Below are 26,356 nucleotides of genomic sequence, written 5' to 3' on the forward strand. Positions count from 1 at the left end.
CATGTTCTGTTTAAAACGTGAATCCTCCAGACCAGAGGCAGTATGACCAGGGGGGATGTTCTCTGTTTGAGTAAAAGAAGATCCTCTCAGATCAGAAAGCAGTAGGGATGACCAGGGATGTTCTGTTTGTAAATAATTTCCTTTCTTATATTAAGCAGACCAGAGGCAGTAATGACCAGGGATGTTCTGTTTAGTGAGTCCTCCAGACCAGAGGCAGTATGACCAGGGATGTTCTGTTTAGTGAGTCCTCCAGATCAGAGGCAGTAGGGATGACCAGGGATGTTCTCTGTTTAGTGAGTCCTCCAGATCAGAGGCAGTAGGGATGACCAGGGATGTTCTGTTTAGTGAGTCCTCCAGATCAGAGGCAGTAGGGATGACCAGGGATGTTCTGTTTAGTGAGTCCTCCAGACCAGAGGCAGTATGACCAGGGATGTTCTGTTTAGTGAGTCCTCCAGACCAGAGGCAGTATGACCAGGGATGTTCTCTGTTTAATGAGTCCTCCAGATCAGAGGCAGTAGGGATGACCAGGGATGTTCTCTGTTTAGTGAGTCCTCCAGATCAGAGGCAGTAGGGATGACCAGGGATGTTCTCTGTTTAGTGAGTCCTCCAGATCAGAGGCAGTAGGGATGACCAGGGATGTTCTCTGTTTAGTGAGTCCTCCAGATCAGAGACAGTAGGGATGACCAGGGATGTTCTCTGTTTAGTGAGTCCTCCAGATCAGAGACAGTAGGGATGACCAGGGATGTTCTCTGTTTAATGAGTCCTCCAGACCAGAGACAGTAGGGATGACCAGGGATGTTCTCTGTTTAATGAGTCCTCCAGACCAGAGGCAGTATGACCAGGGATGTTCTCTGTTTAATGAGTCCTCCAGATCAGAGACAGTAGGGATGACCAGGGATGTTCTCTGTTTAATGAGTCCTCCAGACCAGAGGCAGTATGACCAGGGATGTTCTCTGTTTAATGAGTCCTCCAGATCAGAGGCAGTAGGGATGACCAGGGATGTTCTCTGTTTAGTGAGTCCTCCAAATCAGAGGCAGTAGGGATGACCAGGGATGTTCTCTGTTTAGTGAGTCCTCCAAATCAGAGGCAGTAGGGATGACCAGGGATGTTCTCTGTTTAGTGAGTCCTCCAGATAAGAGGCAGTAGGGATGACCAGGGATGTTCTCTGTTTAGTGAGTCCACCAGATCAGAGGCAGTATGACCAGGGATGTTCTCTGTTTAGTGAGTCCTCCAGATCAGAGGCAGTAGGGATGACCAGGGATGTTCTCTGTTTAGTGAGTCCACCAGATCAGAGGCAGTATGACCAGGGATGTTCTCTGTTTAGTGAGTCCTCCAGATCAGAGGCAGTAGGGGAAAGACCATTATCCTGTCCTGTTAACCAATTAAAATGTAATGAGTACTTTTGGGTATCAGGGAAAATGTATGGTGTAAAACATATATTATTTTCTTTAGGACTGTAGTGACGTAAAAATACAAGTTGTAAAGAATATAAATAGTAAAGTACAGAAGCCTTTCCAAAAGTACTTTTACTTATTTACATTTAAGTCATTTTACTTATGAAGTACTTTCCACAACTGGACTTCACATCTCCGATACTTTAATTTATTTATTTATTTTTATTTTACCTTTATTTAACCAGGCAAGTCAGTTAAGAACATGTTCTTATTTTCAATGACGGCCTAGGAACAGTGGGTTAACTGCCTGTTCAGGGGCAGAACGACAGATTTGTACCTTGTCAGCTCGGGGTTTGAACTCGCAACCTTCCGGTTACTAGTCCAACGCTCTAACCACTAGGCTACGCTGCCGACTTCACCCTCATTCACTTCCATTTCTCCTCCCGTCTTCAACTCACTGTGAGGGTTTTCCTGTGGTGAAGGAGAGGCGGACCAAAATGGAGCGTGGTGGTTATTCATGTTCTTTAATAAAATAACTATAGATGAAATAACTTTTTTTTTTTTTAAACAATAAATGTGTGAAAACCTAAACAGTCCTATCTGGTGCAAACACAGAGACAGGAACAATCACCCACAAAAACCCAACACAAAACAGGCTACCTAAATATGGTTCCCAATCAGAGACAATGACTAACACCTGCCTCTGATTGAGAACCATATCAGGCCAAACATAGAAATAGACAAACCAGACACACAACATAGAATGCCCACCCAGCTCACGTCCTGACCAACACTAAAACAAGGAAAACACACAGGAACGATGGACAGAACGTGACACTCACTCTGCTTACACATTCTACCAGTCTTCTTTAATTAACAAACCATCTCCCTTTTTTCAGCAATTTTTAACCGACTGGAGCTCACCCTCTTCCTCCCTCTCTCAGACCTCCTCTGCCTCTCTTTTTCCCCTCCATTACAGTCCTTCTGACTGTCCAGGTGGAAGAAGGGAAATGCCACACGTGACTATTTTAGAGATGTTAAACTGCAACTCACACTGTGTGCATTTGGGACAATTCGAAATAAAAGTGTTCCAAGTTTGGGATTGAGACCGGTAGATTTCTCCCACTGCACCAGATCTACAGCAAGGGGTTGAATATGAAACCTGGTATCACAATGTATAGTGCTGACAGTGCTGCTCAACTCAACTGTGGATGGAGCACCTCATGTCGCCAGTGGTTAACCTACATGTAGATTTCAGAACCTTATGGTAGTCTGTGTATGGCCGTTTATCGTTACTGGTGTGCTGCATCTCTGGCTAGGACTGAGTATATGAAGTTTGTAAAAAAAAAATATAATTTTAAAAGAATGAATTCCCACAAAGCACAATACTGTCTTAATTAGTATTTATTAAAATGTACCAACTGAACTCTTTAAATAAGTACATCGATGAATACCAGTTCACAACAGTTTCTGTCAACAAAGATATTTCAAACTTTAACTTCCATTCAATATTTACATAATGCACAGGAGGCAGCGTTTTATACAGGGTCTGAGCTCTCTGTGTCCATCGTCTATAGTGATATTCCCATTTGGATCAGAGCTGAAACATTTGGCTACCAGAGGCAGGCGGGACTGTCTCCATCTCCAATCCAATCCAATCAATAGAATAGAACATTTTCCCATTTGTAGGAGACTGATCAGATAAGAATGTGGGTGGAGGGGTGGAGCATCTAGTGACGGAAGCTGGATTTGTCACCTTTCTCCCTCTACCGGCTCTCAAGATGTCCGTCAACTCTGGGTCCAAGGGAGTGTTCGGTTACAGATCCAGACAGATCCCTCCGTTTCATTCCATTCGGCTTCCATATTCAGAAAACATGTTTTTTTTGCAACAGTAATGAATATACCCCCCAAGTGCATTAGACCATTCCTCTGTCCCATTCCTCTGTCTCATTCCTCTGTCTCATTCCTCTGTCTCATTCCTCTGTCCCATTCCTCTGTCTCATTCCTCTGTCCCATTCCTCTGACCAGAACTTGACCATTCAATTCCTCTGATTCCTCTGATTCCTCTGATTCCTCTGACCAGAACTTGACCACAAGAGAGATCGTCCAACAGGACTTCCCTTTCATAACGGTTGAAGGCACTGCGTGTTTGTGTAACATATGAAATGTAGGATTATCTTGTCCACAGTACTGTTATAAATATCTTTGTCCCCCCCCCCCCCCGTAGGGAACTTTAGATACGTGACATGCTAGACACTAGACACTTTCAATACATTAAACTCAAGACTTCACTCCATTTTCCAATACTTTGACTTTCGTATTCTTTCCCTTTCCTTTAAAAGACATGTCCATTGCTTCGTAAAGAGACAAGGTTGAGAATCCAATGTTTTTTTTTTTAAATGAAAAGGTTTTGAGCTCAATACACAAAGTGAGAACATTTTAGTACACATTCAGAACGCAACACCAACCTGAAAGGACTTCTCTTAAATCTGACAAATACATTTTTACTCATATACTTTAATCTTTCTAGATTAGTACTAGCTGTCGTTATGGGTTTGCCCAACACTAAGTTAATGAGCTGTAAAACAACAACTTTACTACATGATAGATTGTACAGGGTGTGTAGAAATAGTTTGGTTAACAATTATTGTGCTATAGTGGTTCTGGTTTAATGGTGAGACTAAGAACTAGTGTTTTTGAAACCTCTGTTACCTACAGTGTTGCAGTTGGGACCAAATCTCTTCTGGGCATTACTGGGGTGTATTCATTGGTGCCCACCGTAGCTAAATGTGTTGCAACAAAAGGAGTTACTATTGGACAAATTCAGGTAGGTCCCTCCCCTTGGCATCCTAGTGAATACACCCTTGTTGAATGAGCCAATGAAAAGTGAGGAAGGAAACATTGTAAAACACAAAATGGAATCCATGACAAGAGAACTCCATTGTCAAATAGTAGACAAGGTCTTAAACCTTAAAAATAATAATTAAAAAAAATCACATTGTGAATCATTCAATTCTGGAAAGGGTTCTGACTTGTTTTGTACATAACGGTACCAAACTAAAGTCTGTAGAAACACGTGTTGTAGAAATGTTCTATATCTCTCTCTCTCTCTCTCTACCAAAATAATTAGTCTGGCTTTTTTGTGGTGTGATTTTTTTTAACCGAAACGTAAAACGAGAAGAAAAAAAGCAAACCATAGGGGCCATTTTGTTGACGGTCATCTTCACCATAGAAAGATGGTCGTTTCATGTTTCACACTTGAGGGGGGAGTAGTAGATTGTTCTAAAAAGTCTTGGGCTTTTGAAACTAGTACCCACGCTAGATTAAGTTAAGACAGAAATATTCAACATTGGCAAAATACACACATACATTAAAAAAAAAAAAAAATCACATTAAGGTTTTGTGCAACATTCATGGACAACAACTAAAGGCTGTGTTTTACAGTAGTCTATTAAGTCTCCATTGAGTGCACTTTGAAATCGGTTGCTCTTTTGAGACTGCACCCAAAACCATTTCTGAGTTTGTCACAGCTTAGGTGGGCTGGGAATTGAACCAGGAAGGTCACTCCGTTTTAGGATTCCTTGCCATGGCACGTCGTCATGACGACATGTGCTCTGAGACACGTGAGCAGCAGTGTGATTGGATGGTAGCAGTATCTCCGTCGTGATAGGTCCAGCCCTCGTCAGCCCCACCCTAGTGCAAGCAACCGTGTCACCCCAGTGGTCCATGAGTGTTCTAGAATCTACACCATGTTGGTCAGTTCTGTGGAGTCCGTTTCTGAGTCTACTTCATTATCCCTGTGAGAACAGAACAGAGACCAGGTGTTAGACATGGCACATACAAGCAGTCCATAAAATATCTGAACAGTTCACAACAAAATGCACTTTGAGTAGCCTGGGTACGAGGCATGTCAAGGAGCGGAATTCAGCATCGTTTCCAGATCATACATCTATCCAATCCTTTCAGATATACAGGAAATGCTTGGGGTACGAGGCCCCCCGTGTTCCCAAGCCAGACACGCCAGTCTTACCGTTGCTCCTGAAGAAGCTTCCTGTTGCACTGCCTCCTCTCTTCGTCGATTGGATAAGAGCGGAATAAGACCAGTCCAATCAGAATGAGTCCTATGGGCGCCGCGGAGACCAGAACCTTCAGGGTTATATCCACGTTCTCAGGCTGGGTGCAACCTCGAGTCATATACCCTGCAAAACTACACACACACACACACACACACACACACACACACACACACACACACACACACACACACACACACACACACACACACACACACACACACACATTAGAGGTTGATAGTACAAATTAATGTAACCTCATGACTGCTCAACACACTAACAAGGAGGTTAAATGTGCCATACATACACTACTAATTTAGATGAGAGAGCCAGAGGAATCATATGGAGTCATATGGAGTGAATCATATGGAGTGGATGTGAGAGCCAGAAGAATCATATGGAGTCATATGGAGTGGATGTGAGAGCCAGAGGAATCATATGGAGTCATATGGAGTGAATCATATGGAGTGGATGAGAGAGCCAGAAGAATCATATGGAGTGAATCATATGGAGTGGATGAGAGAGCCAGAAGAATCATATGGAGTGAATCATATGGAGTGGATGAGAGAGCCAGAAGAATCATATGGAGTGAATCATATGGAGTGAATCATATGGAGTGGATGAGAGAGCCAGAAGAATCATATGGAGTGAATCATATGGAGTGGATGTGAGAGCCAGAAGAATCATATGGAGTCATATGGAGTGGATGTGAGAGCCAGAGGAATCATATAGAGTGGATGTGAGAGCCAGAGGAATCATATAGAGTCATATGGAGTGGATGTGAGAGCCAGAGGAATCATATAGAGTCATATGGAGTGGATGTGAGAGCCAGAGGAATCATATGGAGTGGATGTGAGAGCCAGAAGAATCATATAGAGTCATATAGAGTGGATGTGAGAGCCAGAGGAATCATATGGAGTGGATGTGAGAGCCAGAGGAATCATATAGAGTCATATGGAGTGGATGTGAGAGCCAGAGGAATCATATAGAGTCATAGAGTGGATGTGAGAGCCAGAGGAATCATATAGAGTCATATGGAGTGGATGTGAGAGCCAGAGGAATCATATAGAGTCATATGGAGTGGATGTGAGAGCCAGAGGAATCATATGGAGTGGATGTGAGAGCCAGAAGAATCATATAGAGTCATATGGAGTGAATCATATGGAGTGGATGAGAGAGCCAGAAGAATCATATGGAGACTGTAGGGTTTGGCTTAACCTCACACCAACAACATTTACCTATGTACAGTACAACAGGGGCCAGTGTGTGTGTGTGTGTGTGTGTGTGTGTGTGTGTGTGTGTGTGTGTGTGTGTGTGTGTGTGTGTGTGTGTGTGTGTGTGTGTGTGTGTGTGTGTGTGTGTGGGGTAAACTTACTCCAAGCTGAGAGTGGAGATCCCCAGGGAGATTCCAGAGGCAAATTTGGTGAAGAAGACATAGAAGGAATAAAAGATGGCTTCGTGACCCCGAGAGTCTGGGTTCTGGGCACCTGGACAGAGACAGAGAGTCATCTACCACGTGGCAGCATGGACCTGGAGCATAGACCTGGGCAGACAGACAGACAGAGAGTCAGTAACATCCTCTACATCTGGCAGCATGGACCTGGAGACAGAGACAGAGAGTCAGTAACATCCTCTACATCTGGCAGCATGGACCTGGAGACAGAGACAGAGAGTCAGTAACATCTACCACGTCTGGCAGCATGGACCTGGAGACAGAGACAGAGAGTCAGTAACATCTACTACATCTGGCAGCATGGACCTGGAGACAGAGACAGAGAGTCAGTAACATCCTCTACATCTGGCAGCATGGACCTGGAGACAGAGACAGAGAGGACCTCAGTAACATCCTCTACATCTGGCAGCATGGACCTGGAGACAGAGACAGAGACAGAGAGTCAGTAACATCCTCTACATCTGGCAGCATGGACCTGGAGACAGAGACAGAGAGTCAGTAACATCCTCTACATCTGGCAGCATGGACCTGGAGACAGAGACAGAGAGTCAGTAACATCCTCTACATCTGGCAGCATGGACCTGGAGACAGAGACAGAGAGTCAGTAACATCCTCTACATCTGGCAGCATGGACCTGGAGACAGAGAGTCAGTAACATCCTCTACATCTGGCAGCATGTACCTGGAGAAAGAGACAGAGAGTCAGTAACATCCTCTACATCTGGCAGCATGGACCTGGAGACCGAGAGTCAGTAACATCCTCTACCTCTGGCAGCATGGACCTGGAGACAGAGACAGAGAGTCAGTAACATCCTCTACATCTGGCAGCATGGACATGGAGACAGAGTCAGTAACATCCTCTACATCTGGCAGCATGTACCTGGAGAAAGAGACAGAGAGTCAGTAACATCCTCTACATCTGGCAGCATGGACCTGGAGACAGAGACAGAGAGTCAGTAACATCCTCTACATCTGGCAGCATGGACCTAGAGACAGAGACAGAGAGTCAGTAACATCCTCTACATCTGGCAGCATGGACCTAGAGACAGAGAGATCTACCATGTCTGTCAGCATGAACCTAGAGAGACAGTGACATCCACCAACAACCAAACCCTAGACACACATTAGAGTGTAGGGGTTAGAAACATAACCGGAGAGGAGGATGTTAACCGGAGAGGAGGATGTTAACCGGAGAGGAGGATGTTAACCGGAGAGGAGGATGTTAACCGGAGAGGAGGATGTTAACCGGAGAGGAGGAGGAGAGGAAAGGAGGAGTCAACAGCCAGAGGGTCGGTAAGGAAAGAGAGGAAAAACTCCAACTCACCACGGCAACAGGAAGGCAGCAGCGACTCCGACACCGGCAGCGAACGACACCATGTAGGTGATGATGAGATTACTCTTCACACACACCACCAGGATCATGAAGGGGATCACAGACTGCAGACAGGACAGAAACCCCGTATTAGAAACACCACCTTCATCATTATAAACTCAGAGACCCTGGTCCAATAAAAAGCATGTCTTCATTGATTAAGTCAGGAAGTTTCGCCAAACTCGGGTCCTGGGGCCCCCCAACTGGGTGGTAGGTTTTGTTTTGTGCCCGAGCACAACACAGCTGATTCAAGATCAACGCTTGATGAGAAGTTGGCTATTTGAAAATCAGCTGTGCAACAAGGCTAGAGCAGAAACCAGGGAGGGGAGTCCCCAGGACCGAGATGGGTAAACCCTGGACTATGACATGGTGCTGTGCGATCATTCTGCGTAGTCTTACCGAGGTGCCGATGTACACGGCGTTCTTCTTGCCAAACTTGGTGAGGAACCACTGCCAGAAAGGTATGGTGAGCATCGCAGCGAGCTGGAGACAAAGAGGTGTGTGGTTTTCAGTCAAAACACATCATATAGAAATAGTTGTGTCCATCGTTGAGATGTCCTTTTTTCCTACTTTGACCTAGCCGGGGTTCCAGCCCATGTCTCCTTTTGCCAACGTGTAAAGAGAAACGGAACCCTATTCCTCCCATGTAGGACACTACTTTTGACAAGGGAACACAGTGGAGCAAAAAAAGTATTTAGTCAACCACCAATTGTGCAAGTTCTCCCATTTAAAAAGATGAGGCCTGTAATTTTCATCATAGGTACACGTCAACTATGACAGACAAAATGAGAAGAAAAAAAATCCAGAAAAAAGGTTGCGGACAGGTGTCTTTTATACTGATAACAAGTTCAAACAGGTGCCATTAATACAGGTAACGAGTGGAGGACAGAGGAGCCTCTTAAAGAAGAAGTTACAGGTCTGTGAGAGCCAGAAATCTTGCTTGTTTGTAGGTGACCAAAAACTTATTTTCCACCATAATTTACAAATAAATTCATTAAAAAATCCTATAATGTGATTTTCTGGAATTATTTTCTTCTCATTTTGTCTGTCATAGTTGAAGTGTACCTATGATGAAAATTACAGGCCTCTCATCTTTTTAAGTGGGAGAACTTGCACAATTGGCGGCTGACTAAATACTGTGTGTATTGTATTAGGGAATAGGGTGCCATTTGGGATGCAACGTTGTGGAATGTTCGGTCTCTGGAACATCTGTCGAGGAAGACTCAAACACACTCCCCAAACACACTCCCCAAACACACTCCCCAAACACACTCTCCAAACACACTCCCCAAACACACTCTCCAAACACACTCCCAAACACACTCTCCAAACACACTCTCCAAACACACTCCCCAAACACACTCTCCAAACACACTCTCCAAACACACTCTCCAAACACACTCCCCAAACAAAAAGCAACAGTTCAGTCTCGTAAATCCTAAACACTAACCAGTCTTCTTAATGTAGACATTTTACAAAATGCAAAAAACTGCTTCCCAAAACTTTTCAAATGCAGCCATTTTTAAACCTCAAAATCAAATAATTTGTGGCTAAGAATTAAATACCTTACTGTGACTGTTTTCAATTTAAAACGGTCAAAAAAATAAAATAAAAAATAATAAAAACACAAAAATAAACAAAATTACCAAAAAACATGTTTTTGTTGTTGCTAGGACTGTGTGGGTGTGGTCTGAGTAGGGAGGGGGAAAACTGAAGAATAGCAGTCATTGGCAGGGGGGTTCAGAATGCTTTCTTATTGGTCTATTAACCAATTTACTGCCTGGTGATGTCATCATGGAAGGCCAAAACTCCATCCCACCAAAACGGGCTGAAACAGCCGGGGGTCTTTTCAAACTGCTCTTACACTCAAAACGTCACAGTATTAGTGCTGTAGGCTTTAATAATGCCAAGGAGCATAAAGGTACATCTCCCTAAACCTGCTCTAGTAAAATGCAACACATTTTTTGTGTCTTTCAGTCATCAGGCTTTTTGTCTTCGTCACCTTTTCTAGTGCATCACCTGTGGGTGGACTGCATCAGCTAAACATCTTCACAGATGTTTGGTCGGTCACCTGGCGCTACCACGCCAAGGTCGGTCACCTGGCGCTACCACGCCACGGTCGGTCACCTGGCGCTACCACGCCAAGGTCACGCCAAGGTCACCTGCATCTAGCTTCCCTTGAACTGTCTGCACCCCACTGCCCCCTCGAGTCTTTCTCCTTCCAGCATTAAACATGTTCAGGGTCAACAACAGCAACAACATGTATATTTCAGAGTAAATAGAGTTACATGTTCTGAACCCAGCAGGCTACTGATGTCCTGTCTGCGCTCACCACTCCAAATAGCAGCATGACCACTTCCCACAAAGACAACAAGGAAAACTATTGGCTACAGTAGATTCACAACAAAGAGAGTCACCCTACTCCCTACATAGTGCACTACTTTTGACCAGAGACACAGTGCACGATATAAAAATCAGGAATGTTTTATTTAATTGATTTATTGTACCTTTAACTAGGCTACCCCCTCTAACCACTAGGCTACCTGCCTCCCCCTCTAACCACTAGGCTACCTGCCTCCCCCTCTAACCACTCGGCTACCTGCCTCCCCCTCTAACCACTCGGCTACCTGCCCCCCCCCCCTCTAACCACTCGGCTACCTGCCCCCCACTCGGCCCTGCCCCCCCCCCCCTCTAACCACTCGGCTACCTGCCTCCCCCCTCTAACCACTCGGCTACCTGCCTCCCCCTCTAACCACTCGGCTACCTGCCTCCCCCCTCTAACCACTCGGCTACCTGCCTCCCCCCTCTAACCACTCGGCTACCTGCCTCCCCCCTCTAACCACTCGGCTACCTGCCTCCCCCCTCTAACCACTCGGCTACCTGCCTCCCCCCTCTAACCACTCGGCTACCTGCCTCCCCCCTCTAACCACTCGGCTACCTGCCTCCCCCCCTCTAACCACTCGGCTACGCTGGGGGCCATTTGAGGGCACTGACCAGAGACGAGGTCTTTTTGTCTTGTCTTCTCATGAACCAACTTCCTCTACATTGGGGACAAGGTCTCGTTTGTTTAACCCCCGTCCGTCCGTGTTCCCTCTACCCAGACCAATCTGGCAACCCTATTGGAGTTACACTATTACCAAACAGTGTAGCAATGAAGACTGTGCCCTTGACCAGAGAAGAGCCACCTGGAGTGACACCAGAGAGACGTGCTGAAAGGCCAGAGAGACGTGCTGAAAGGCCAGAGAGACGTGCTGAAAGGCCAGAGAGACGTGCTGAAAGGCCAGAGAGACGTGCTGAAAGGCCAGAGAGACGTGCTGAAAGGCCAGAGAGACATGCTGAAAGGCCAGAGAGACGTGCTGAAAGGCCAGAGAGACGTGCTGAAAGGCCAGAGAGACGTGCTGAAAGGCCAGAGAGACGTGCTGAAAGGCCAGAGAGACGTGCTGAAAGGCCAGAGAGACGTGCTGAAAGGCCAGAGAGACGTGCTGAAAGGCCAGAGAGACGTGCTGAAAGGCTGCAGTGCTGAATAACATTGAGCTTAAGAATGAAGAAAACAGGTTAAGAACCCTCAATGGTCTTCGAATGGTGAAGGATTAGAGGGGGTAAACTGATCCTAGACCTGTGCCCATTAGGCACCTCTACTGTAAAAGTAAGGATTAGAGGGGGGTAAACTGATCCTAGACCTGTGCCCATTAGGCACCTCTACTGTAAAAGTAAGGATTAGAGGGGGGTAAACTGATCCTAGACCTGTGCCCATTAGGCACCTCTACTGTAAAAGTAAGGATTAGAGGGGGGTAAACTGATCCTAGACCCGTGCCTAATGGTAAAGGTAAGTATTAGGGGGAGGGTAAACTGATCCTAGACCTGTGCCTACGCTCCACCTCAGGAGTTAACTCAATAAAACCATAATTGAAGGACCTTTTAGGAGTTAAGACTTTACATAAAGGAAAAGGACATTAAGACAGGTCCACTTCATCCCTGCTATTTATTGAATTAGAGAATTAGCACTCAGAGTCCCCCCCCCCCATAGTTCATAGGGCTACTGTACTGCAGTCAGATCATGTGCCAGCCTGACTGCCACACGTACCAACTGCATTCCTGTTAGGATAAAGACGTCATTAAGTCCTTTTAATCACATGACAGAAGAGAGGGATAAATAAGGATGTCGGGGGGGGGGGGGGGGGAGAGAGCGACTTTCATAGCAGTGTTAAATGTCTGTGGGAACAGGCGGGTATTCAGACCAGTGAAAGTGAACACAGTAATAGCAGCTACGAGTCATTAGCCCTCTGACTGGCTACCAGAGACACAGACAGAGAGAGATTTTGTATAGACAACCTCCTGAGAGAGAGAGAGACACAGAGACAGAGACAGAGAGAGAGACAGAGAGGGACAGAGAGATTTTGTATAGACAACCTCCTGAGAGAGAGACAGAGACAGAGAGAGACAGAGAGAGACACAGAGAGAGACAGAGAGAGACACAGAGAGAGACAGACAGAGAGAGACAGAGAGAGACAGAGAGAGACAGAGAGAGACAGAGAGATTTTGTATAGACAACCTCCTGAGAGAGAGACACAGAGACAGAGACAGAGAGAGAGACAGAGAGGGACAGAGAGATTTTGTATAGACAACCTCCTGAGAGAGAGACAGAGACAGAGAGAGAGACAGAGAGATTTTGTATAGACAACCTCCTGAGACAGAGACAGAGAGAGACAGACAGAGACAGAGACAGAGACAGAGAGAGAGACAGAGAGAGAGACAGACAGAGAGAGAGACAGAGAGAGAGACAGAGAGAGAGACAGAGAGAGAGACAGAGAGAGAGACAGAGAGAGAGACAGAGATTTTGTATAGACAACCTCCTGAGAGAGAGACAGAGACAGAGACAGAGAGAGAGACAGAGAGGGACAGAGAGATTTTGTATAGACAACCTCCTGAGAGAGAGACACAGAGACAGAGAGAGAGACAGAGAGGGACAGAGAGATTTTGTATAGACAACCTCCTGAGAGAGAGACAGAGAGACAGAGAGAGACAGAGAGAGAGACAGAGAGAGAGACAGAGAGAGAGACAGAGAGAGAGACAGAGAGAGACAGAGAGAGAGACAGAGAGAGAGACAGAGAGAGAGACAGAGAGAGAGACAGAGAGAGAGACAGAGAGAGAGACAGAGAGGAGACAGAGATTTTGTATAGACAACCTCCTCAGAGACACAGAGACACAGAGACAGAGCTGTTTTGTATAGAAACCTCCTCTCTCCAGTGGTCCAGTCAAGGTTACAGAAACAATAGAGAGGTCAGTGAATGATGTGGGAAAAGAGTCTCAATCTGTCTGTATCAAAACATAAAGGGCATTGCCACGGTGTGTCCTCACCATGATGACCAGTAGAATGTTCTGGAAGTCGTTCCTAAAGCCCAGAGTGTAGCAGCAGAACAGAGCAAAGTTCCCTTCCAGGAGCTGCAGCGAGAGAGAGAGAGAGAGAGACAGAAACACAGACACGCTCAGTTAGACTGGCCCCGCCACACACACAGGAGCCAAGCGCTCGCTGGCTGGACACTCAACTTTAACATGACAGGCAGGCTTAGCCCAGAGACCACATAAATAAACAGACTACACACTCTAAAAAGGAGCAGAACGGTGGCAGACAGCCTAACATGAGGCCACGCTGAAGGGTAGCTTACGGTTGGGTTTTGAAGCTTAGCTTTATGGTTGGGTTAAGTTTTATTGTAGGTGATGAGGTGGCTATGGGTCAGAGACTGGCATACTATAAAACCCCACATGACACACTACAAAAACGTGATGCGTGTCATCACTCACCATTAAGGACATGGGTATATCGTGATCATTAGGTGTCAGCGGTCGTTAGAGAGCTGTGTAGATCTGGAACATTTATGATTGGGTTATATACACATCACTGACCTGTAAATAAAGGGGGGTCACGTAGGGGGGGCTTGTCGTGTAGGGGGGGTCAGCGTGTAGGGGGGTCACACGTAGGAGGGGGCGTTGTCGTGTAAGGGGCGGCGGGGGTGTTGTCGTGTAGTGTCAAGGAGGGCGTTGTCGTGTAAGGGCGGCGGGGGTGTTGTCGTGTTGTAAGGGGCGGGGTGTTGTCGGGGGGCGGGGGGGTGTTGTCGTGTAAGGGGCGGCGGGGGTGTTGTCGTGTAAGGGGAGCGTTGTGTGTAAGGGGCGGCAGGGGGTGTAGGAGGGGGTGTTGTCGTGTAGGGGGGGTGTTGTAGTAGGTGTACGTAAACATACAAATGCAGAGAGCAAAAGTGTGTGTGCCTGGGTGAAGGAGTAATGCCTAAACACGTGTGTCCCCTGTGTAGTCACCATGAAGGCCAGCGAGGTGAAGAGGAAGCCCATCACCAGCCTGACGTAAGGTCCATGACCCATCACCAGCCCGATACCCTGCCAGAACGACATGAGCTCTGACCGAGGGCGAGACGACTCTATAGAGAGAGACAGAGACTATGGTTATAATATAAACATTTACCTCATCATTTTGTCAAATGTGTTTCAACTTTACGTCTGGGTTTATCATTTATGTATTCTTTATTTAACCAAGTCAGTCAATGACGGCCTGGGAACAGCGGGTTAACTGGCCTGGGAACAGCGGGTTAACTGGCCTGGGAACAGCGGGTTAACTGGCCTGGGAACAGCGGGTTAACTGGCCTGGGAACAGCGGGTTAACTGCCTGTTCAGGGGCAGAACGACATATTTTTACCTTGTCAGCTAAGCGATTCAATCCAGCAACCTTTCGGGTTACTGGCCCAATGCTCTAACCCCGCCTCCTCTAGCCACCCCCGCCTCCTCTAGCCACCCCCGCCTCCTCTAGCCACCCCCGCCTCCTCTAGCCACCCCGGCCACCCCCGCCTCCTCTAGCCACCCCCGCCCCCTCTAGCCACCCCCGCCCCCTCTAGCCACCCCCGCCTCCTCTAGCCACCCCCAGCCACCCCCGCCTCCTCTAGCCACCCCCGCCCCCTCTAGCCACCCCCCCCTCTAGCCACCCCCGCCCCTCTAGCCACCCCTCGCCACCAGCCACCCCCCCTCTCGCCACCCCCGCCCCCTCTCGCCACCCCCGCCCCCCCCACCCCCGCTCGCCACCAGGCCACCCCCGCCCCCTCTCGCCACCAGGCCACCCCCGCCCCTCTCGCCACCAGGCCACCCCCGCCCCCTCTCGCCACCAGGCCACCCCCGCCCCTCTCGCCACCAGGCCACCCCGCCCCTCTCGCCACCAGGCCACCCCCGCCCCCTCTCGCCACCAGGCCACCCCCGCCCCTCTCGCCACCAGGCCACCCCCGCCCCCTCTCGCCACCAGGCCACCCCCGCCCCCTCTCGCCACCAGGCCACCCCCGCCCCCTCTCGCCACCAGGCCACCCCCGCCCCTCTTGCCACCAGGCCACCCCCGCCCCCTCTCGCCACCAGGCCACCCCCGCCTCCTCTAGCCACCAAGCCACCTGCTGCACCTTAGAGTACGTTTCCTAGTAAACCCTCAGATCAGTTGTTAGAACATCAAGCCACCAGGGCCCATAGTGAAAACGAGACAGTAACGGCGTACTGCATCAGCAACTGTAGAGCTCAATTAATTTTTTTATTTTTTATCCACATTATCCAATAGGTACATTGAAATGAATGACCCAAAGTGAACCCATAATAGCGCTGAAATATCAACAGGGATGTGTTGAGGGATGGTAGATTTAAAAAACACAAAAAGTGTGATCCTGCCTTTCTACCTTTCTTCTCCTTGACTCCGAAGAACAGCACCACGGCACAGAGCACGTAGATGGAACAGATGGCGCCGGAAGCTATCATGTAGGCCGTTTTCTGTGATCGAGGAGAGAGACAACAGGTCAGTAGACTATAGTAACCTACGACAGTACGTCTGGTATAACGAACATGTAGCAGAACACACACTGGCTTTATCGTATAGTGTAAAACGATCTGGATTTGTGAGCTCAAGTCATCTTCATGAAGATACAAGTATGTAGACGAGATGGGAGGCTACGGTCTGTGTACCGTCTGGTCCAGGGTGATACCGGGAGAGAAGACCGTGGTGTTAACTTCCTGTCCCAGCAGCAGGGAGGAGTTCAGGCCCTCTGTTACATTGTCGCCGGGGGCTACGGGGATACAGGGGGGGTTGGCCATGCCCACAATCTGACCCTGGACGGCTGTGCCAATCACAGTACCCAGAACCTCCACCGTCATTCCTGATTGGGACGAGAGGAGCATACAGATGACACAAACCAACCAATGATCAGCTTTCAATTTGGTCTAAAAAAAATAAAAAAATGTAACTCAGTTGGGAAAACACCACGATAATGGCCTTCATTCCCGGAAAATAAATACTAAAATAATATTCTAAACGGCATATATTAAATGTTTATACTGTTCTATTATTGATTAAGTTGATTGGGTCCTAATATCCAAATGTATAGACTAAGTTACCAGAGGAAAACACCACTATCGATGATTCAATGCAGTACTGGTTGATGTCGATATGAGCAAGACGTATCGTAACAGTTTATCCTAGCTGTTAACACACACACACACACACACAACTGTAGGGACAACTCTCGGACTCAACTTAACATACTGAATAGCCTGCCGATGGGGTTTGTCATCATAGTCACACTGGTTAGACAGGCTTAGGCTCCCAGAGGATTCACACCCAGTAGGCAACCAATCAACAGTTGTCTGGCCTTCACAGAGCCTTAACAATGAATGAACACAGCTGCAGTGTTATTTAATGATATAAATGCTGCTGATAATGGGAAACAGAATGTCCACATATCGGTGCCCATCACTATTTGGTCATGTATACTAAGTAGTGTCTAGAGGCAAGTGTCCATGAGGGGACTTACTGTAAGCAGTGGCAGAGTCCCTCTCCTTCTGATCTTCACTGATGAACATGGTGAGAGCTGAGTAGGGCACATGGAAACACTGGAGACAGAGAGAGACAGAGAGAGAGCGAGAGAGACAGCGCGAGAGCGAGAGACAGCACGAGAGACAGCGCGAGAGACAGCGCGAGAGACAGCGCGAGAGACAGCGCGAGAGACAGCGCGAGAGACAGCGCGAGAGACAGCGCGAGAGACAGCGCGAGAGACAGCGCGAGAGACAGCGCGAGAGACAGACAGCGAGACAGAGACAGAGCGAGAGAGACAGCGAGAGACAGAGCGAGAGACAGAGCGAGAGACAGCGAGAGAGAGACAGAGCCAGAGAGACAGCGAGAGAGACAGCGAGAGACAGCGAGAGAGACAGCAGCGAGAGACAGAGACAGAGAGACAGAGCCAGAGAGACAGAGCAGAGACAGAGCGAGAGACAGAGCGAGAGACAGAGCGAGAGACAGAGACAGAGAGACAGAGCGAGAGACAGAGACAGAGAGAGACATTAACATGTATCCTAATTATTATAATTTTTTTACTGATGATTGTATTGTTCTATACATCTGGTCCAGCTCTTGCAGGCCGTCTGGTGTGTGTGTGTGTGAATGTCCCCAACTGTTGCTCTACCAGTATGGCGTTGTAGCCAGTAGACTACAGTACTCACTGTCTGAAGGGTCTGGAAGAGGCAGTAGAAGACCAGGTACCAGATGACCTTCCCATTCTCAATCACAGGAACATACCAGATGAGGAAGTAACTGACCACAGCTAGAGGAGTGGAGAACAGGATCCTACAGGGATGGAGAGACAGAGGTCAAGTCAGTCTGAGTCGCACATCGTCACAGAGCAGTAACCAGTGTGTGACGAGGACAGCCATTATCTAAGAAGGTTGCTGGATAGAATCCCTGAGCTGACAAGGTAAAAATCTGTCCTTCTGCCCCCAGAACAAGGCAGTTAACACACTGTTCCTAGACCAGTTAACACACTGTTCCTAGGCAGTCATTGTAAAATAACTATTTGTTCTTAACTGACTTGCCTCGTTAAAATAAAAAAAGTTCAATTTTAAATCAATTTTAAAAACGAGGGGAAGGCATTCCTACAGGTCCTTAGAAACGATCAGCTGTCACTTAACTCAGTTCTTCACCACTGCCAGAGATGCATTTCGTCACGCGTTGTGAAAGGGCTGTGTGAAAGTGCGTCAGACATGAAATTAGGAGATGTTCCTATATTCTCCATGGACACACTGTTCTACATTCTCCCTCACTTTCTGTCTCATGTCCACTCAGATACTCCCCTACACCCCCCCCCCCCTCTCGTGTCCACACCCACTCAGATACTCCCCTACAACCCCCTCCCTCTCATGTCCACACCCACTCAGATACTCCCCTACACCCCCTCTCGTGTCCACACCCACTCAGATACTCCCCTACACCCCCCCCCCTCTCGTGTCCACACCCACTCAGATACTCCCCTACACCCCCCCCTCTCGTGTCCACACCCACTCAGATACTCCCCTACACCCCCCCCCCTCTCGTGTCCACACCCACTCAGATACTCCCCTCACCCCCCCTCTCGTGTCCACACCCACTCAGATACTCCCCTACACCCCCCCCTCTCGTGTCCACACCCACTCAGATACTCCCCTACACCCCCCCTCTCGTGTCCACACCCACTCAGATACTCCCCCCCCCCCATGCTATAGCCAGATCCTCAGACACTCCACACCCCTTTCCCTTGGCACTCCACACCCCCTTTCCCTTGGCACTCCACACCCCCTTTCCCTTGGCACTCCACACCCCTTTCCCTTGGCACTCCACACCCCTTTCCCTTGGCACTCCACACCCCCTTTCCCTTGGCACTCCACACCCCCTTTCCCTTGGCACTCCACACCCCCTTTTGGCACTCCACACCCCCTTCCCTTGGCACTCCACACCCCTTTCCCTTGGCACTCCACACCCCCTTTCCCTTGGCACTCCACACCCCCTTTCCCTTGGCACTCCACACCCCTTTCCCTTGGCACTCCACACCCCCTTTCCCTTGGCACTCCAGACCCCCTTTCCCTTGGCACTCCAGACCCCTTTCCCTTGGCACTCCACACCCCCTTTCCCTTGGCACTCCACACCCCCTTTCCCTTGGCACTCCACACCCCCTTTCCCTTGGCACTCCACACCCCCTTTCCCTTGGCACTCCACACCCCTTTCCCTTGGCACTCCACACCCCCTTTCCCTTGGCACTCCACACCCCCTTTCCCTTGGCACTCCACACCCCCTTTCCCTTGGCACTCCACACCCCCTTTCCCTTGGCACTCCACACCCCTTTCCCTTGGCACTCCACACCCCTTTCCCTTGGCACTCCACACCCCCTTTCCCTTGGCACTCCACACCCCTTTCCCTTGGCACTCCACACCCCTTTCCCTTGGCACTCCACACCCCCTTCCCTTGGCACTCCACACCCCCTTTCCCTTGGCACTCCACACCCCTTTCCCTTGGCACTCCACACCCCCTTTCCTTGGCACTCCACACCCCTTTCCCTTGGCACTTTCCACTCCACCCCCTTTCCCTTGGCACTCCACACCCCTTTCCCTTGGCACTCCACACCCCTTTCCCTTGGCACTCCACACCCCTTTCCCTTGGCACTCCACACCCCTTTCCCTTGGCACTCCACACCCCCTTTCCCTTGGCACTCCACACCCCCTTTCCCTTGGCACTCCACACCCCTTTCCCTTGGCACTCCACACCCCCTTTCCCTTGGCACTCCACACCCCCTTTCCCTTGGCACTCCACACCCCCTTTCCCTTGGCACTCCACACCCCCTTTCCCTTGGCACTCCACACCCCCTTTCCCTTGGCACTCCACACCCCTTTCCCTTGGCACTCCACACCCCTTTCCCTTGGCACTCCACACCCCCTTTCCCTTGGCACTCCACACCCCTTTCCCTTGGCACTCCACACCCCCTTTCCCTTGGCACTCCACACCCCCTTCCCTTGGCACTCCACACCCCCTTTCCCTTGGCACTCCACACCCCTTTCCCTTGGCACTCCACACCCCTTTCCCTTGGCACTCCACACCCCCTTTCCCTTGGCACTCCACACCCCCTTTCCCTTGGCACTCCACACCCCCTTTCCCTTGGCACTCCACACCCCCTTTCCCTTGGCACTCCACACCCCCTTTCCCTTGGCACTCCACACCCCCTTTCCCTTGGCACTCCACACCCCTTTCCCTTGGCACTCCACACCCCTTTCCCTTGGCACTCCACACCCCCTTTCCCTTGGCACTCCACACCCCCTTTCCCTTGGCACTCCACACCCCCTTTCCCTTGGCACTCCACACCCCTTTCCCTTGGCACTCCACACCCCCTTTCCCTTGGCACTCCACACCCCTTTCCCTTGGCACTCCACACCCCCTTTCCCTTGGCACTCCACACCCCTTTCCCTTGGCACTCCACACCCCTTTCCCTTGGCACTCCACACCCCCTTTCCCTTGGCACTCCACACCCCTTTCCCTTGGCACTCCACACCCCCTTTCCCTTGGCACTCCACACCCCTTTCCCTTGGCACTCCACACCCCCTTTCCCTTGGCACTCCACACCCCCTTTCCCTTGGCACTCCACACCCACCCCCTTTCCCTTGGCACTCCACACCCCTTTCCCTTGGCACTCCACACCCCCTTTCCCTTGGCACTCCACACCCCCTTTCCCTTGGCACTCCACACCCCCTTTCCCTTGGCACTCCACACCCCCTTTCCAGACCACAGTGATGTCATCCCTGAGTAATGAGTCACTCAGCGAGAAGGGAGGAATGTCTGTGTGTGACTTCCTGTCCCAGTTATGGACTTCCTGTGGCCTGATCGACACGCTCCAACCGAACAAGAGAGCGGGGCGTGGAGAGTGTGTGTACATCTGTCCATGTGGATCAGCATGAAGGGGAGTTAGGTTTCCCCGAGCAGGAAACGCTCGCATCATATCCGGTCATTGATTGGCTGAAGGGGATATGGTGGTGGAAGCCACGATCTCAAAAATGGCACACGGACAGGAAATCACATATGGGAACACAATACGCCATCATGTACAACCTCCCCAGTGTTGATGACAACAGTCCGGCACGGCGGATTAGGACACCCCCCAAAAATAACACCATAACACATTCCTTCAGAAGTAGATTTGTTCAGCTACTTCAGGTTCAGCCTGTTGGAGATGCCCAAAGTGGGAGTACCAAAAAGTCCCAAAGTGGGAGTACCAAAAAGTCCCAAAGTGAGAGTACCAAAAAGTCCCAAAGTGAGAGTACCAAAAAGTCCCAAAGTGGGTTTCCTAGTCTTGCCTCCTTTTCTTAAAAATCAGCACCAATTCATTTTTTTTTCTTCTTTTAAACTGGTCAGGTGAAAAAACACCATAAAAAGTTTACGTTAATTTTTAGTACGTTGATTAATGCATTGTTGGGGGTGAGAGCTTACAAAGAAAGTGTGCATGTGACATTAAAACTGAACTTGGATTGGCTCTGACTTATTTTCACATCCACAGTAGAGTTGTCTCCTAAAAGCACTGGGCAGGAGGCAGCTGCCTTTCCTAATGGGACCTAGTGGTCGTTAACTACAACAGGTCAACAGACCGTACAGTGAAATGCTTACTTAAAAAGCCCTTAACCAACAATAGCTAGGCTATATACAGGGTATTACGGTACAGAGTCAATATGGAGGCTATATACAGGGTGTACCGGTACAGAGTCAATGTGGAGGCTATATACAGGGTGTTACAGTACAGAGTCAATGTGGAGGCTATATACAGGGTGTTACGGTACAGAGTCAATGTGGAGGCTATATACAGGGTGTTACGGTAGAGTCAATGTGGAGGCTATATACAGGGTATTACGGTACAGAGTCAATGTGGAGACTATATACAGGGTGTTACGGTACAGAGTCAATGTGGAGGCTATATACAGGGGGTACCGGTACAGAGTCAGTGTGGAGGCTATATACAGGTTATTACGGTACAGAGTCAATGTGGAGGCTATATACAGGGGGTACCAGTACAGAGTCAGTGTGGAGGCTATATACAGGTTATTACGGTACAGAGTCAATGTGGAGGCTATATACAGGGTGTTACGGTACAGAGTCAATGTGGAGGCTATATACAGGGTGTTACGGTACAGAGTCAATGTGGAGGCTATATACAGGGGGTACCAGTACAGAGTCAATGTGGAGGCTATATACAGGGTGTTACGGTAGAGTCAATGTGGAGGCTATATACAGGGGGCACCGGTAGAGTCAGTGTGGAGGCTATATACAGGGGGTACCGGTACAAAGTCAATGTGGAGGCTATATACAGGGGGTACCGGTACAGAGTCAGTGTGGAGGCTATATACAGGGGGTACCAGTACAGAGTAGATGTGGAGACTATATACAGGGGGTACCGGTAGAGTCAGTGTGGAGGCTATATACAGGGGGTACCGGTACAGAGTCAATGTGGAGGCTATATACAGGGTATTACGGTACAGAGTCAATGTGGAGGCTATATACAGGGTGTTACGGTACAGAGTCAATGTGGAGGCTATATACAGGGGGTACCGGTACAGAGTCAATGTGGAGACTATATACAGGGGGTACCGGTACAGAGTCAATGTGGAGGCTATATACAGGGGGTACCGGTACAGAGTCAATGTGGAGGCTATATACAGGGGGTACCGGTACAGAGTCAGTATTTCAGATCAGTACCTGGGAATGGATAAAATACCCAAGAGAGGAAGGTACTTTAGACAACAGATGCAGCCACCCATAATGAGTACAGGACTGGTGAAGAGAGAGTGAGTGAGAGTACACCCCACCAACACACGCGTGTTATGTGATTACTGGCAGGGGCGGGCGGGGGGCGGCGGGGGATTGTTGTGAAAATGATACATGAGAGGGAGGAGTGTGTGTCAGGGTGGTGTTGTCTCCGGGACACAGAGCAGATGATTTACATTTAGGGAGAGGCGTGACCACAACCCACCAGGAATGTACTCAAAGCCTTTGCCGGGAGCCTGCTTTAGCCTTTCTCCGCTCTCCCACATCAAAGCAGCACTGGTTAAAAGATCTCTGGGGAAGCCAACCCAGGAAAGAATGTGTTGTGATTATTGTGTTGTTTGCTCTATAACCTGTTAGTTCATCAGCCTTGACACTGTGATATATAGGGACTAAAAGGATTGAGACAATGAGAAGACACTGTGATATATAGGGACTAAAAGGATTGAGACAATGAGAAGACACTGATATATAGGGACTAAAAGGATTGAGACAATGAGAAGACACTGTGATATATAGGGACTAAAATGATTGAGACAATGAGAAGACACTGATATATAGGGACTAAAAGGATTGAGACAATGAGAAGACACTGATATATAGGGACTAAAAGGATTGAGACAATGAGAAGACACTGATATATAGGGACTAAAAGGATTGAGACAATGAGAAGACACTGATATATAGTGACTAAAAGGATTGAGACAATGAGAAGACACTGATATATAGGGACTAAAAGGATTGAGACAATAAGGAGACACTGTGATATAGGGACTAAAAGGATTGAGACAATAAGAAGACACTGTGATATATAGGGACTAAAAGGATTGAGACAATAAGAAGACACTGTGATATATATAGGACAAGACAATGAGAAGACACCGTGGCAGAATAAATTCAACCACACCTTAGTTTTATTACAAAACCGTAGAGCGAACATTTGTCCTGTGAAGTCTACAAAATATATTGTAACTAACAGTTATACGACCAAGCACGTTAATGTTTTCCACATTTTAGTTTTTTTTACTATTAAAACTACTCATTTAGAACCATGGAGCGTTACCACAAGTCGTTCCATCTCCACTGAAATCATCTAGAAAGAAACCAACAACTATTTCAGTCCAATCAACGTAAACTAAATAGGATGTGGCTGTCGATTGTACTGATTTGTGTGTGTGTTTGTAAAACATGTGGACTCACCCTACTTGTTGAGAAACACCAAAGCTATCCTCTTTTTTAAATTTATTTTACCTTTATTTAAGTCGGTTAAGAACAAATTCTTATTTTCAATGACGGCCTAGGAACAGTGGGTTAACTGCCTGTTCAGGAGCAAAACGACAGATTTGTACCTTGTCAACTCAGGGGGTTTGAACTTGCAACCTTCCGGTTACTAGTCCAACGCTCTAACCACCAGGCTACCCTGCTGCCCCTTTAAAATGTTGCCTAAACAGTTATACAGTACACACTTTCAGTTGTCTTCGGCTACCTGGCTAAAATGCATGCTCGCTAACCTAACTTCCATTCAGGGACAACGTTAGCTAGTTAACATGTATCCTACGACAATGTAGCTACAAATTGGCTTGACACTTTGTTTAGACCATTCACAGCAGAGCTCATTCAGTTTAACTCAACACTGATTGGCTATTCATTCATTTCTTTTTTTTTTTTTTATCACGGGAGGCCAAATGCTCACTGGCTTCCCTTGCATTCAATGTCACGAGTGGCAACAATGCCTGCCACTCTTTTTGACCAGGCAGCATCAGATATATGATACACATACTGAGACAGAGGGCCAGCGAGATACATTTCAGCCTCTTTGCGAAATGACATCTATGAAAAAATAGAAAGAGCAATTAGTTTGTATGGTTGTCCCCCCCCCTCCCCCCATTGGCATCCATGAATACACGCCACTGCGTCAAAAATCACTTGGCTCTGCCACGTTCCAAAACAAAAAAAGGCCCTGAACTGTGTGGTTTAGACCAGCGTTCGTTGATCGCCAAAGTCCATTGACTAAATGCTGCATCTTTATTATCCCAATTAAGGACAAAAAAAATGTATTCAAATATCTTTGTGTATGAAAATCAGAGTTTCTGAACATTGTGAAATTCTGAGATTTTTTTTTTTTTTTAAAGGGTCAGTTGGGCCATGAGACCATCTGCCAGTTCTGAACTGCTGTTAATTAACAGACTTTACTTTCACACAACGGTGTTCTTTGATGAAAGCTTCAGCTCCCAATTCTGGTTTGCCTGAAGAAGAAAAACAAAAAAAAGGTCCAATCAGCCCGAGTGCCCAGCCATACCCTGACCCATACCCTGACCCATACCCTGACCCATACCCTGACCCATACCCTGTGTCTTCCAAATTATAGCAACACCAATCTGGAGGTGGATGCTGTGCCAACTGCAAACCAGACTACCATAGCCTACCCATATCACAGTAGAACTGAGCCTATAAACCAGACTACCATAGCCTACCCATCTCACAGTAGAACTGAGCCTATAAACCAGACTACCATAGCCTACCCATCTCACAGTAGAACTGAGCCTATAAACCAGACTACCATAGCCTACCCATCTCACAGTAGAATTGAGCCTATAAACCAGACTACCATAGCCTACCCATCTCACAGTAGAACTGAGCCTATAAACCAGAAGCATATGACAGACACCCAGGAGTCAAATGACTTCCTCCACTCTGCTAAAATAGCCCCCAGTGACTGAGGGGGGGGGGTCAGAGTTAAACATATTTAAAGTCAAGTAACTATTAGGAGATTGCTTCGCAAACACTTGTAGCGACGTGCTAAAATCGTAATTTAAAAAAGGGAAGGGGTTAAACTCATTCTGAACGAAGCAGAGATGGTGATGATATGAAAACACAAGGACTTTTATGACCTGTGATTATGAGCAGATGATTGGTTACATTCAGGGAGTGGTGTGACCAACCCACCAGTAATGTACATAAAACGCCCCCGTCAGGAGCCTGGTTCAGCCAATCTCTGCGCCACATCAAAGCAGCAGTGGTGCGTGGGTAATATCACCGGGGAAGCCAAACCAGAAAAAAAAGCCATTTCACAACCGGTGTGATGTGATAATTGTGACGTTTGTTCTGTAACCTGTTAGTTCATATGCCTTGACACTGATATCTATGACTAAAAGGCTGAGACAATGAGAAGACACTGTGATATAGGGACTAAAAGGCTGAGACAATGAGAAGACACTGTGATATAGGGACTAAAAGGCTGAGACAATGAGAAGACACTGATATATAGGGACTAAAAGGCTGAGACAATGAGAAGACACTGTGATATATAGGGACTAAAATGATTGAGACAATGAGAAGACACTGTTATATATAGGGACTAAAATGCTGAGACAATGAGAAGACTGTGATATATAGGGACTAAAAGGCTGAGACAATGAGAAGACACTGTGAT

General features: G+C 48.0%; 1 protein-coding gene across 1 annotated transcript in view; it reads right to left on the reverse strand.

Moving 5' to 3' along the window:
• Nucleotides 1-3,567: 3,567 nt before the first annotated feature.
• Nucleotides 3,568-26,356, reverse strand: part of LOC124043137 (sodium-dependent lysophosphatidylcholine symporter 1-B-like) — a 61,195-nt gene continuing 38,406 nt past the window's right edge. Inside the window, exons 4-15 of the mRNA XM_046361363.1 lie at nucleotides 17,820-17,943; nucleotides 17,135-17,213; nucleotides 16,290-16,480; nucleotides 16,007-16,097; nucleotides 14,604-14,722; nucleotides 13,650-13,733; nucleotides 8,691-8,774; nucleotides 8,244-8,356; nucleotides 7,202-7,226; nucleotides 6,843-6,946; nucleotides 5,425-5,601; nucleotides 3,568-5,191 (exon numbers count right to left, since the gene is read on the reverse strand). Coding sequence (XP_046217319.1) covers nucleotides 5,137-5,191; nucleotides 5,425-5,601; nucleotides 6,843-6,946; nucleotides 7,202-7,226; nucleotides 8,244-8,356; nucleotides 8,691-8,774; nucleotides 13,650-13,733; nucleotides 14,604-14,722; nucleotides 16,007-16,097; nucleotides 16,290-16,480; nucleotides 17,135-17,213; nucleotides 17,820-17,943 — 1,246 coding nt within the window. The 3' untranslated portion in view covers nucleotides 3,568-5,136. The remainder of the gene's footprint in view (nucleotides 5,192-5,424; nucleotides 5,602-6,842; nucleotides 6,947-7,201; nucleotides 7,227-8,243; nucleotides 8,357-8,690; nucleotides 8,775-13,649; nucleotides 13,734-14,603; nucleotides 14,723-16,006; nucleotides 16,098-16,289; nucleotides 16,481-17,134; nucleotides 17,214-17,819; nucleotides 17,944-26,356) is intronic.

This window comes from Oncorhynchus gorbuscha, linkage group LG09, assembly GCF_021184085.1.
Source record: "Oncorhynchus gorbuscha isolate QuinsamMale2020 ecotype Even-year linkage group LG09, OgorEven_v1.0, whole genome shotgun sequence".
NCBI classification, from domain to species: Eukaryota; Metazoa; Chordata; class Actinopteri; order Salmoniformes; family Salmonidae; genus Oncorhynchus; species Oncorhynchus gorbuscha.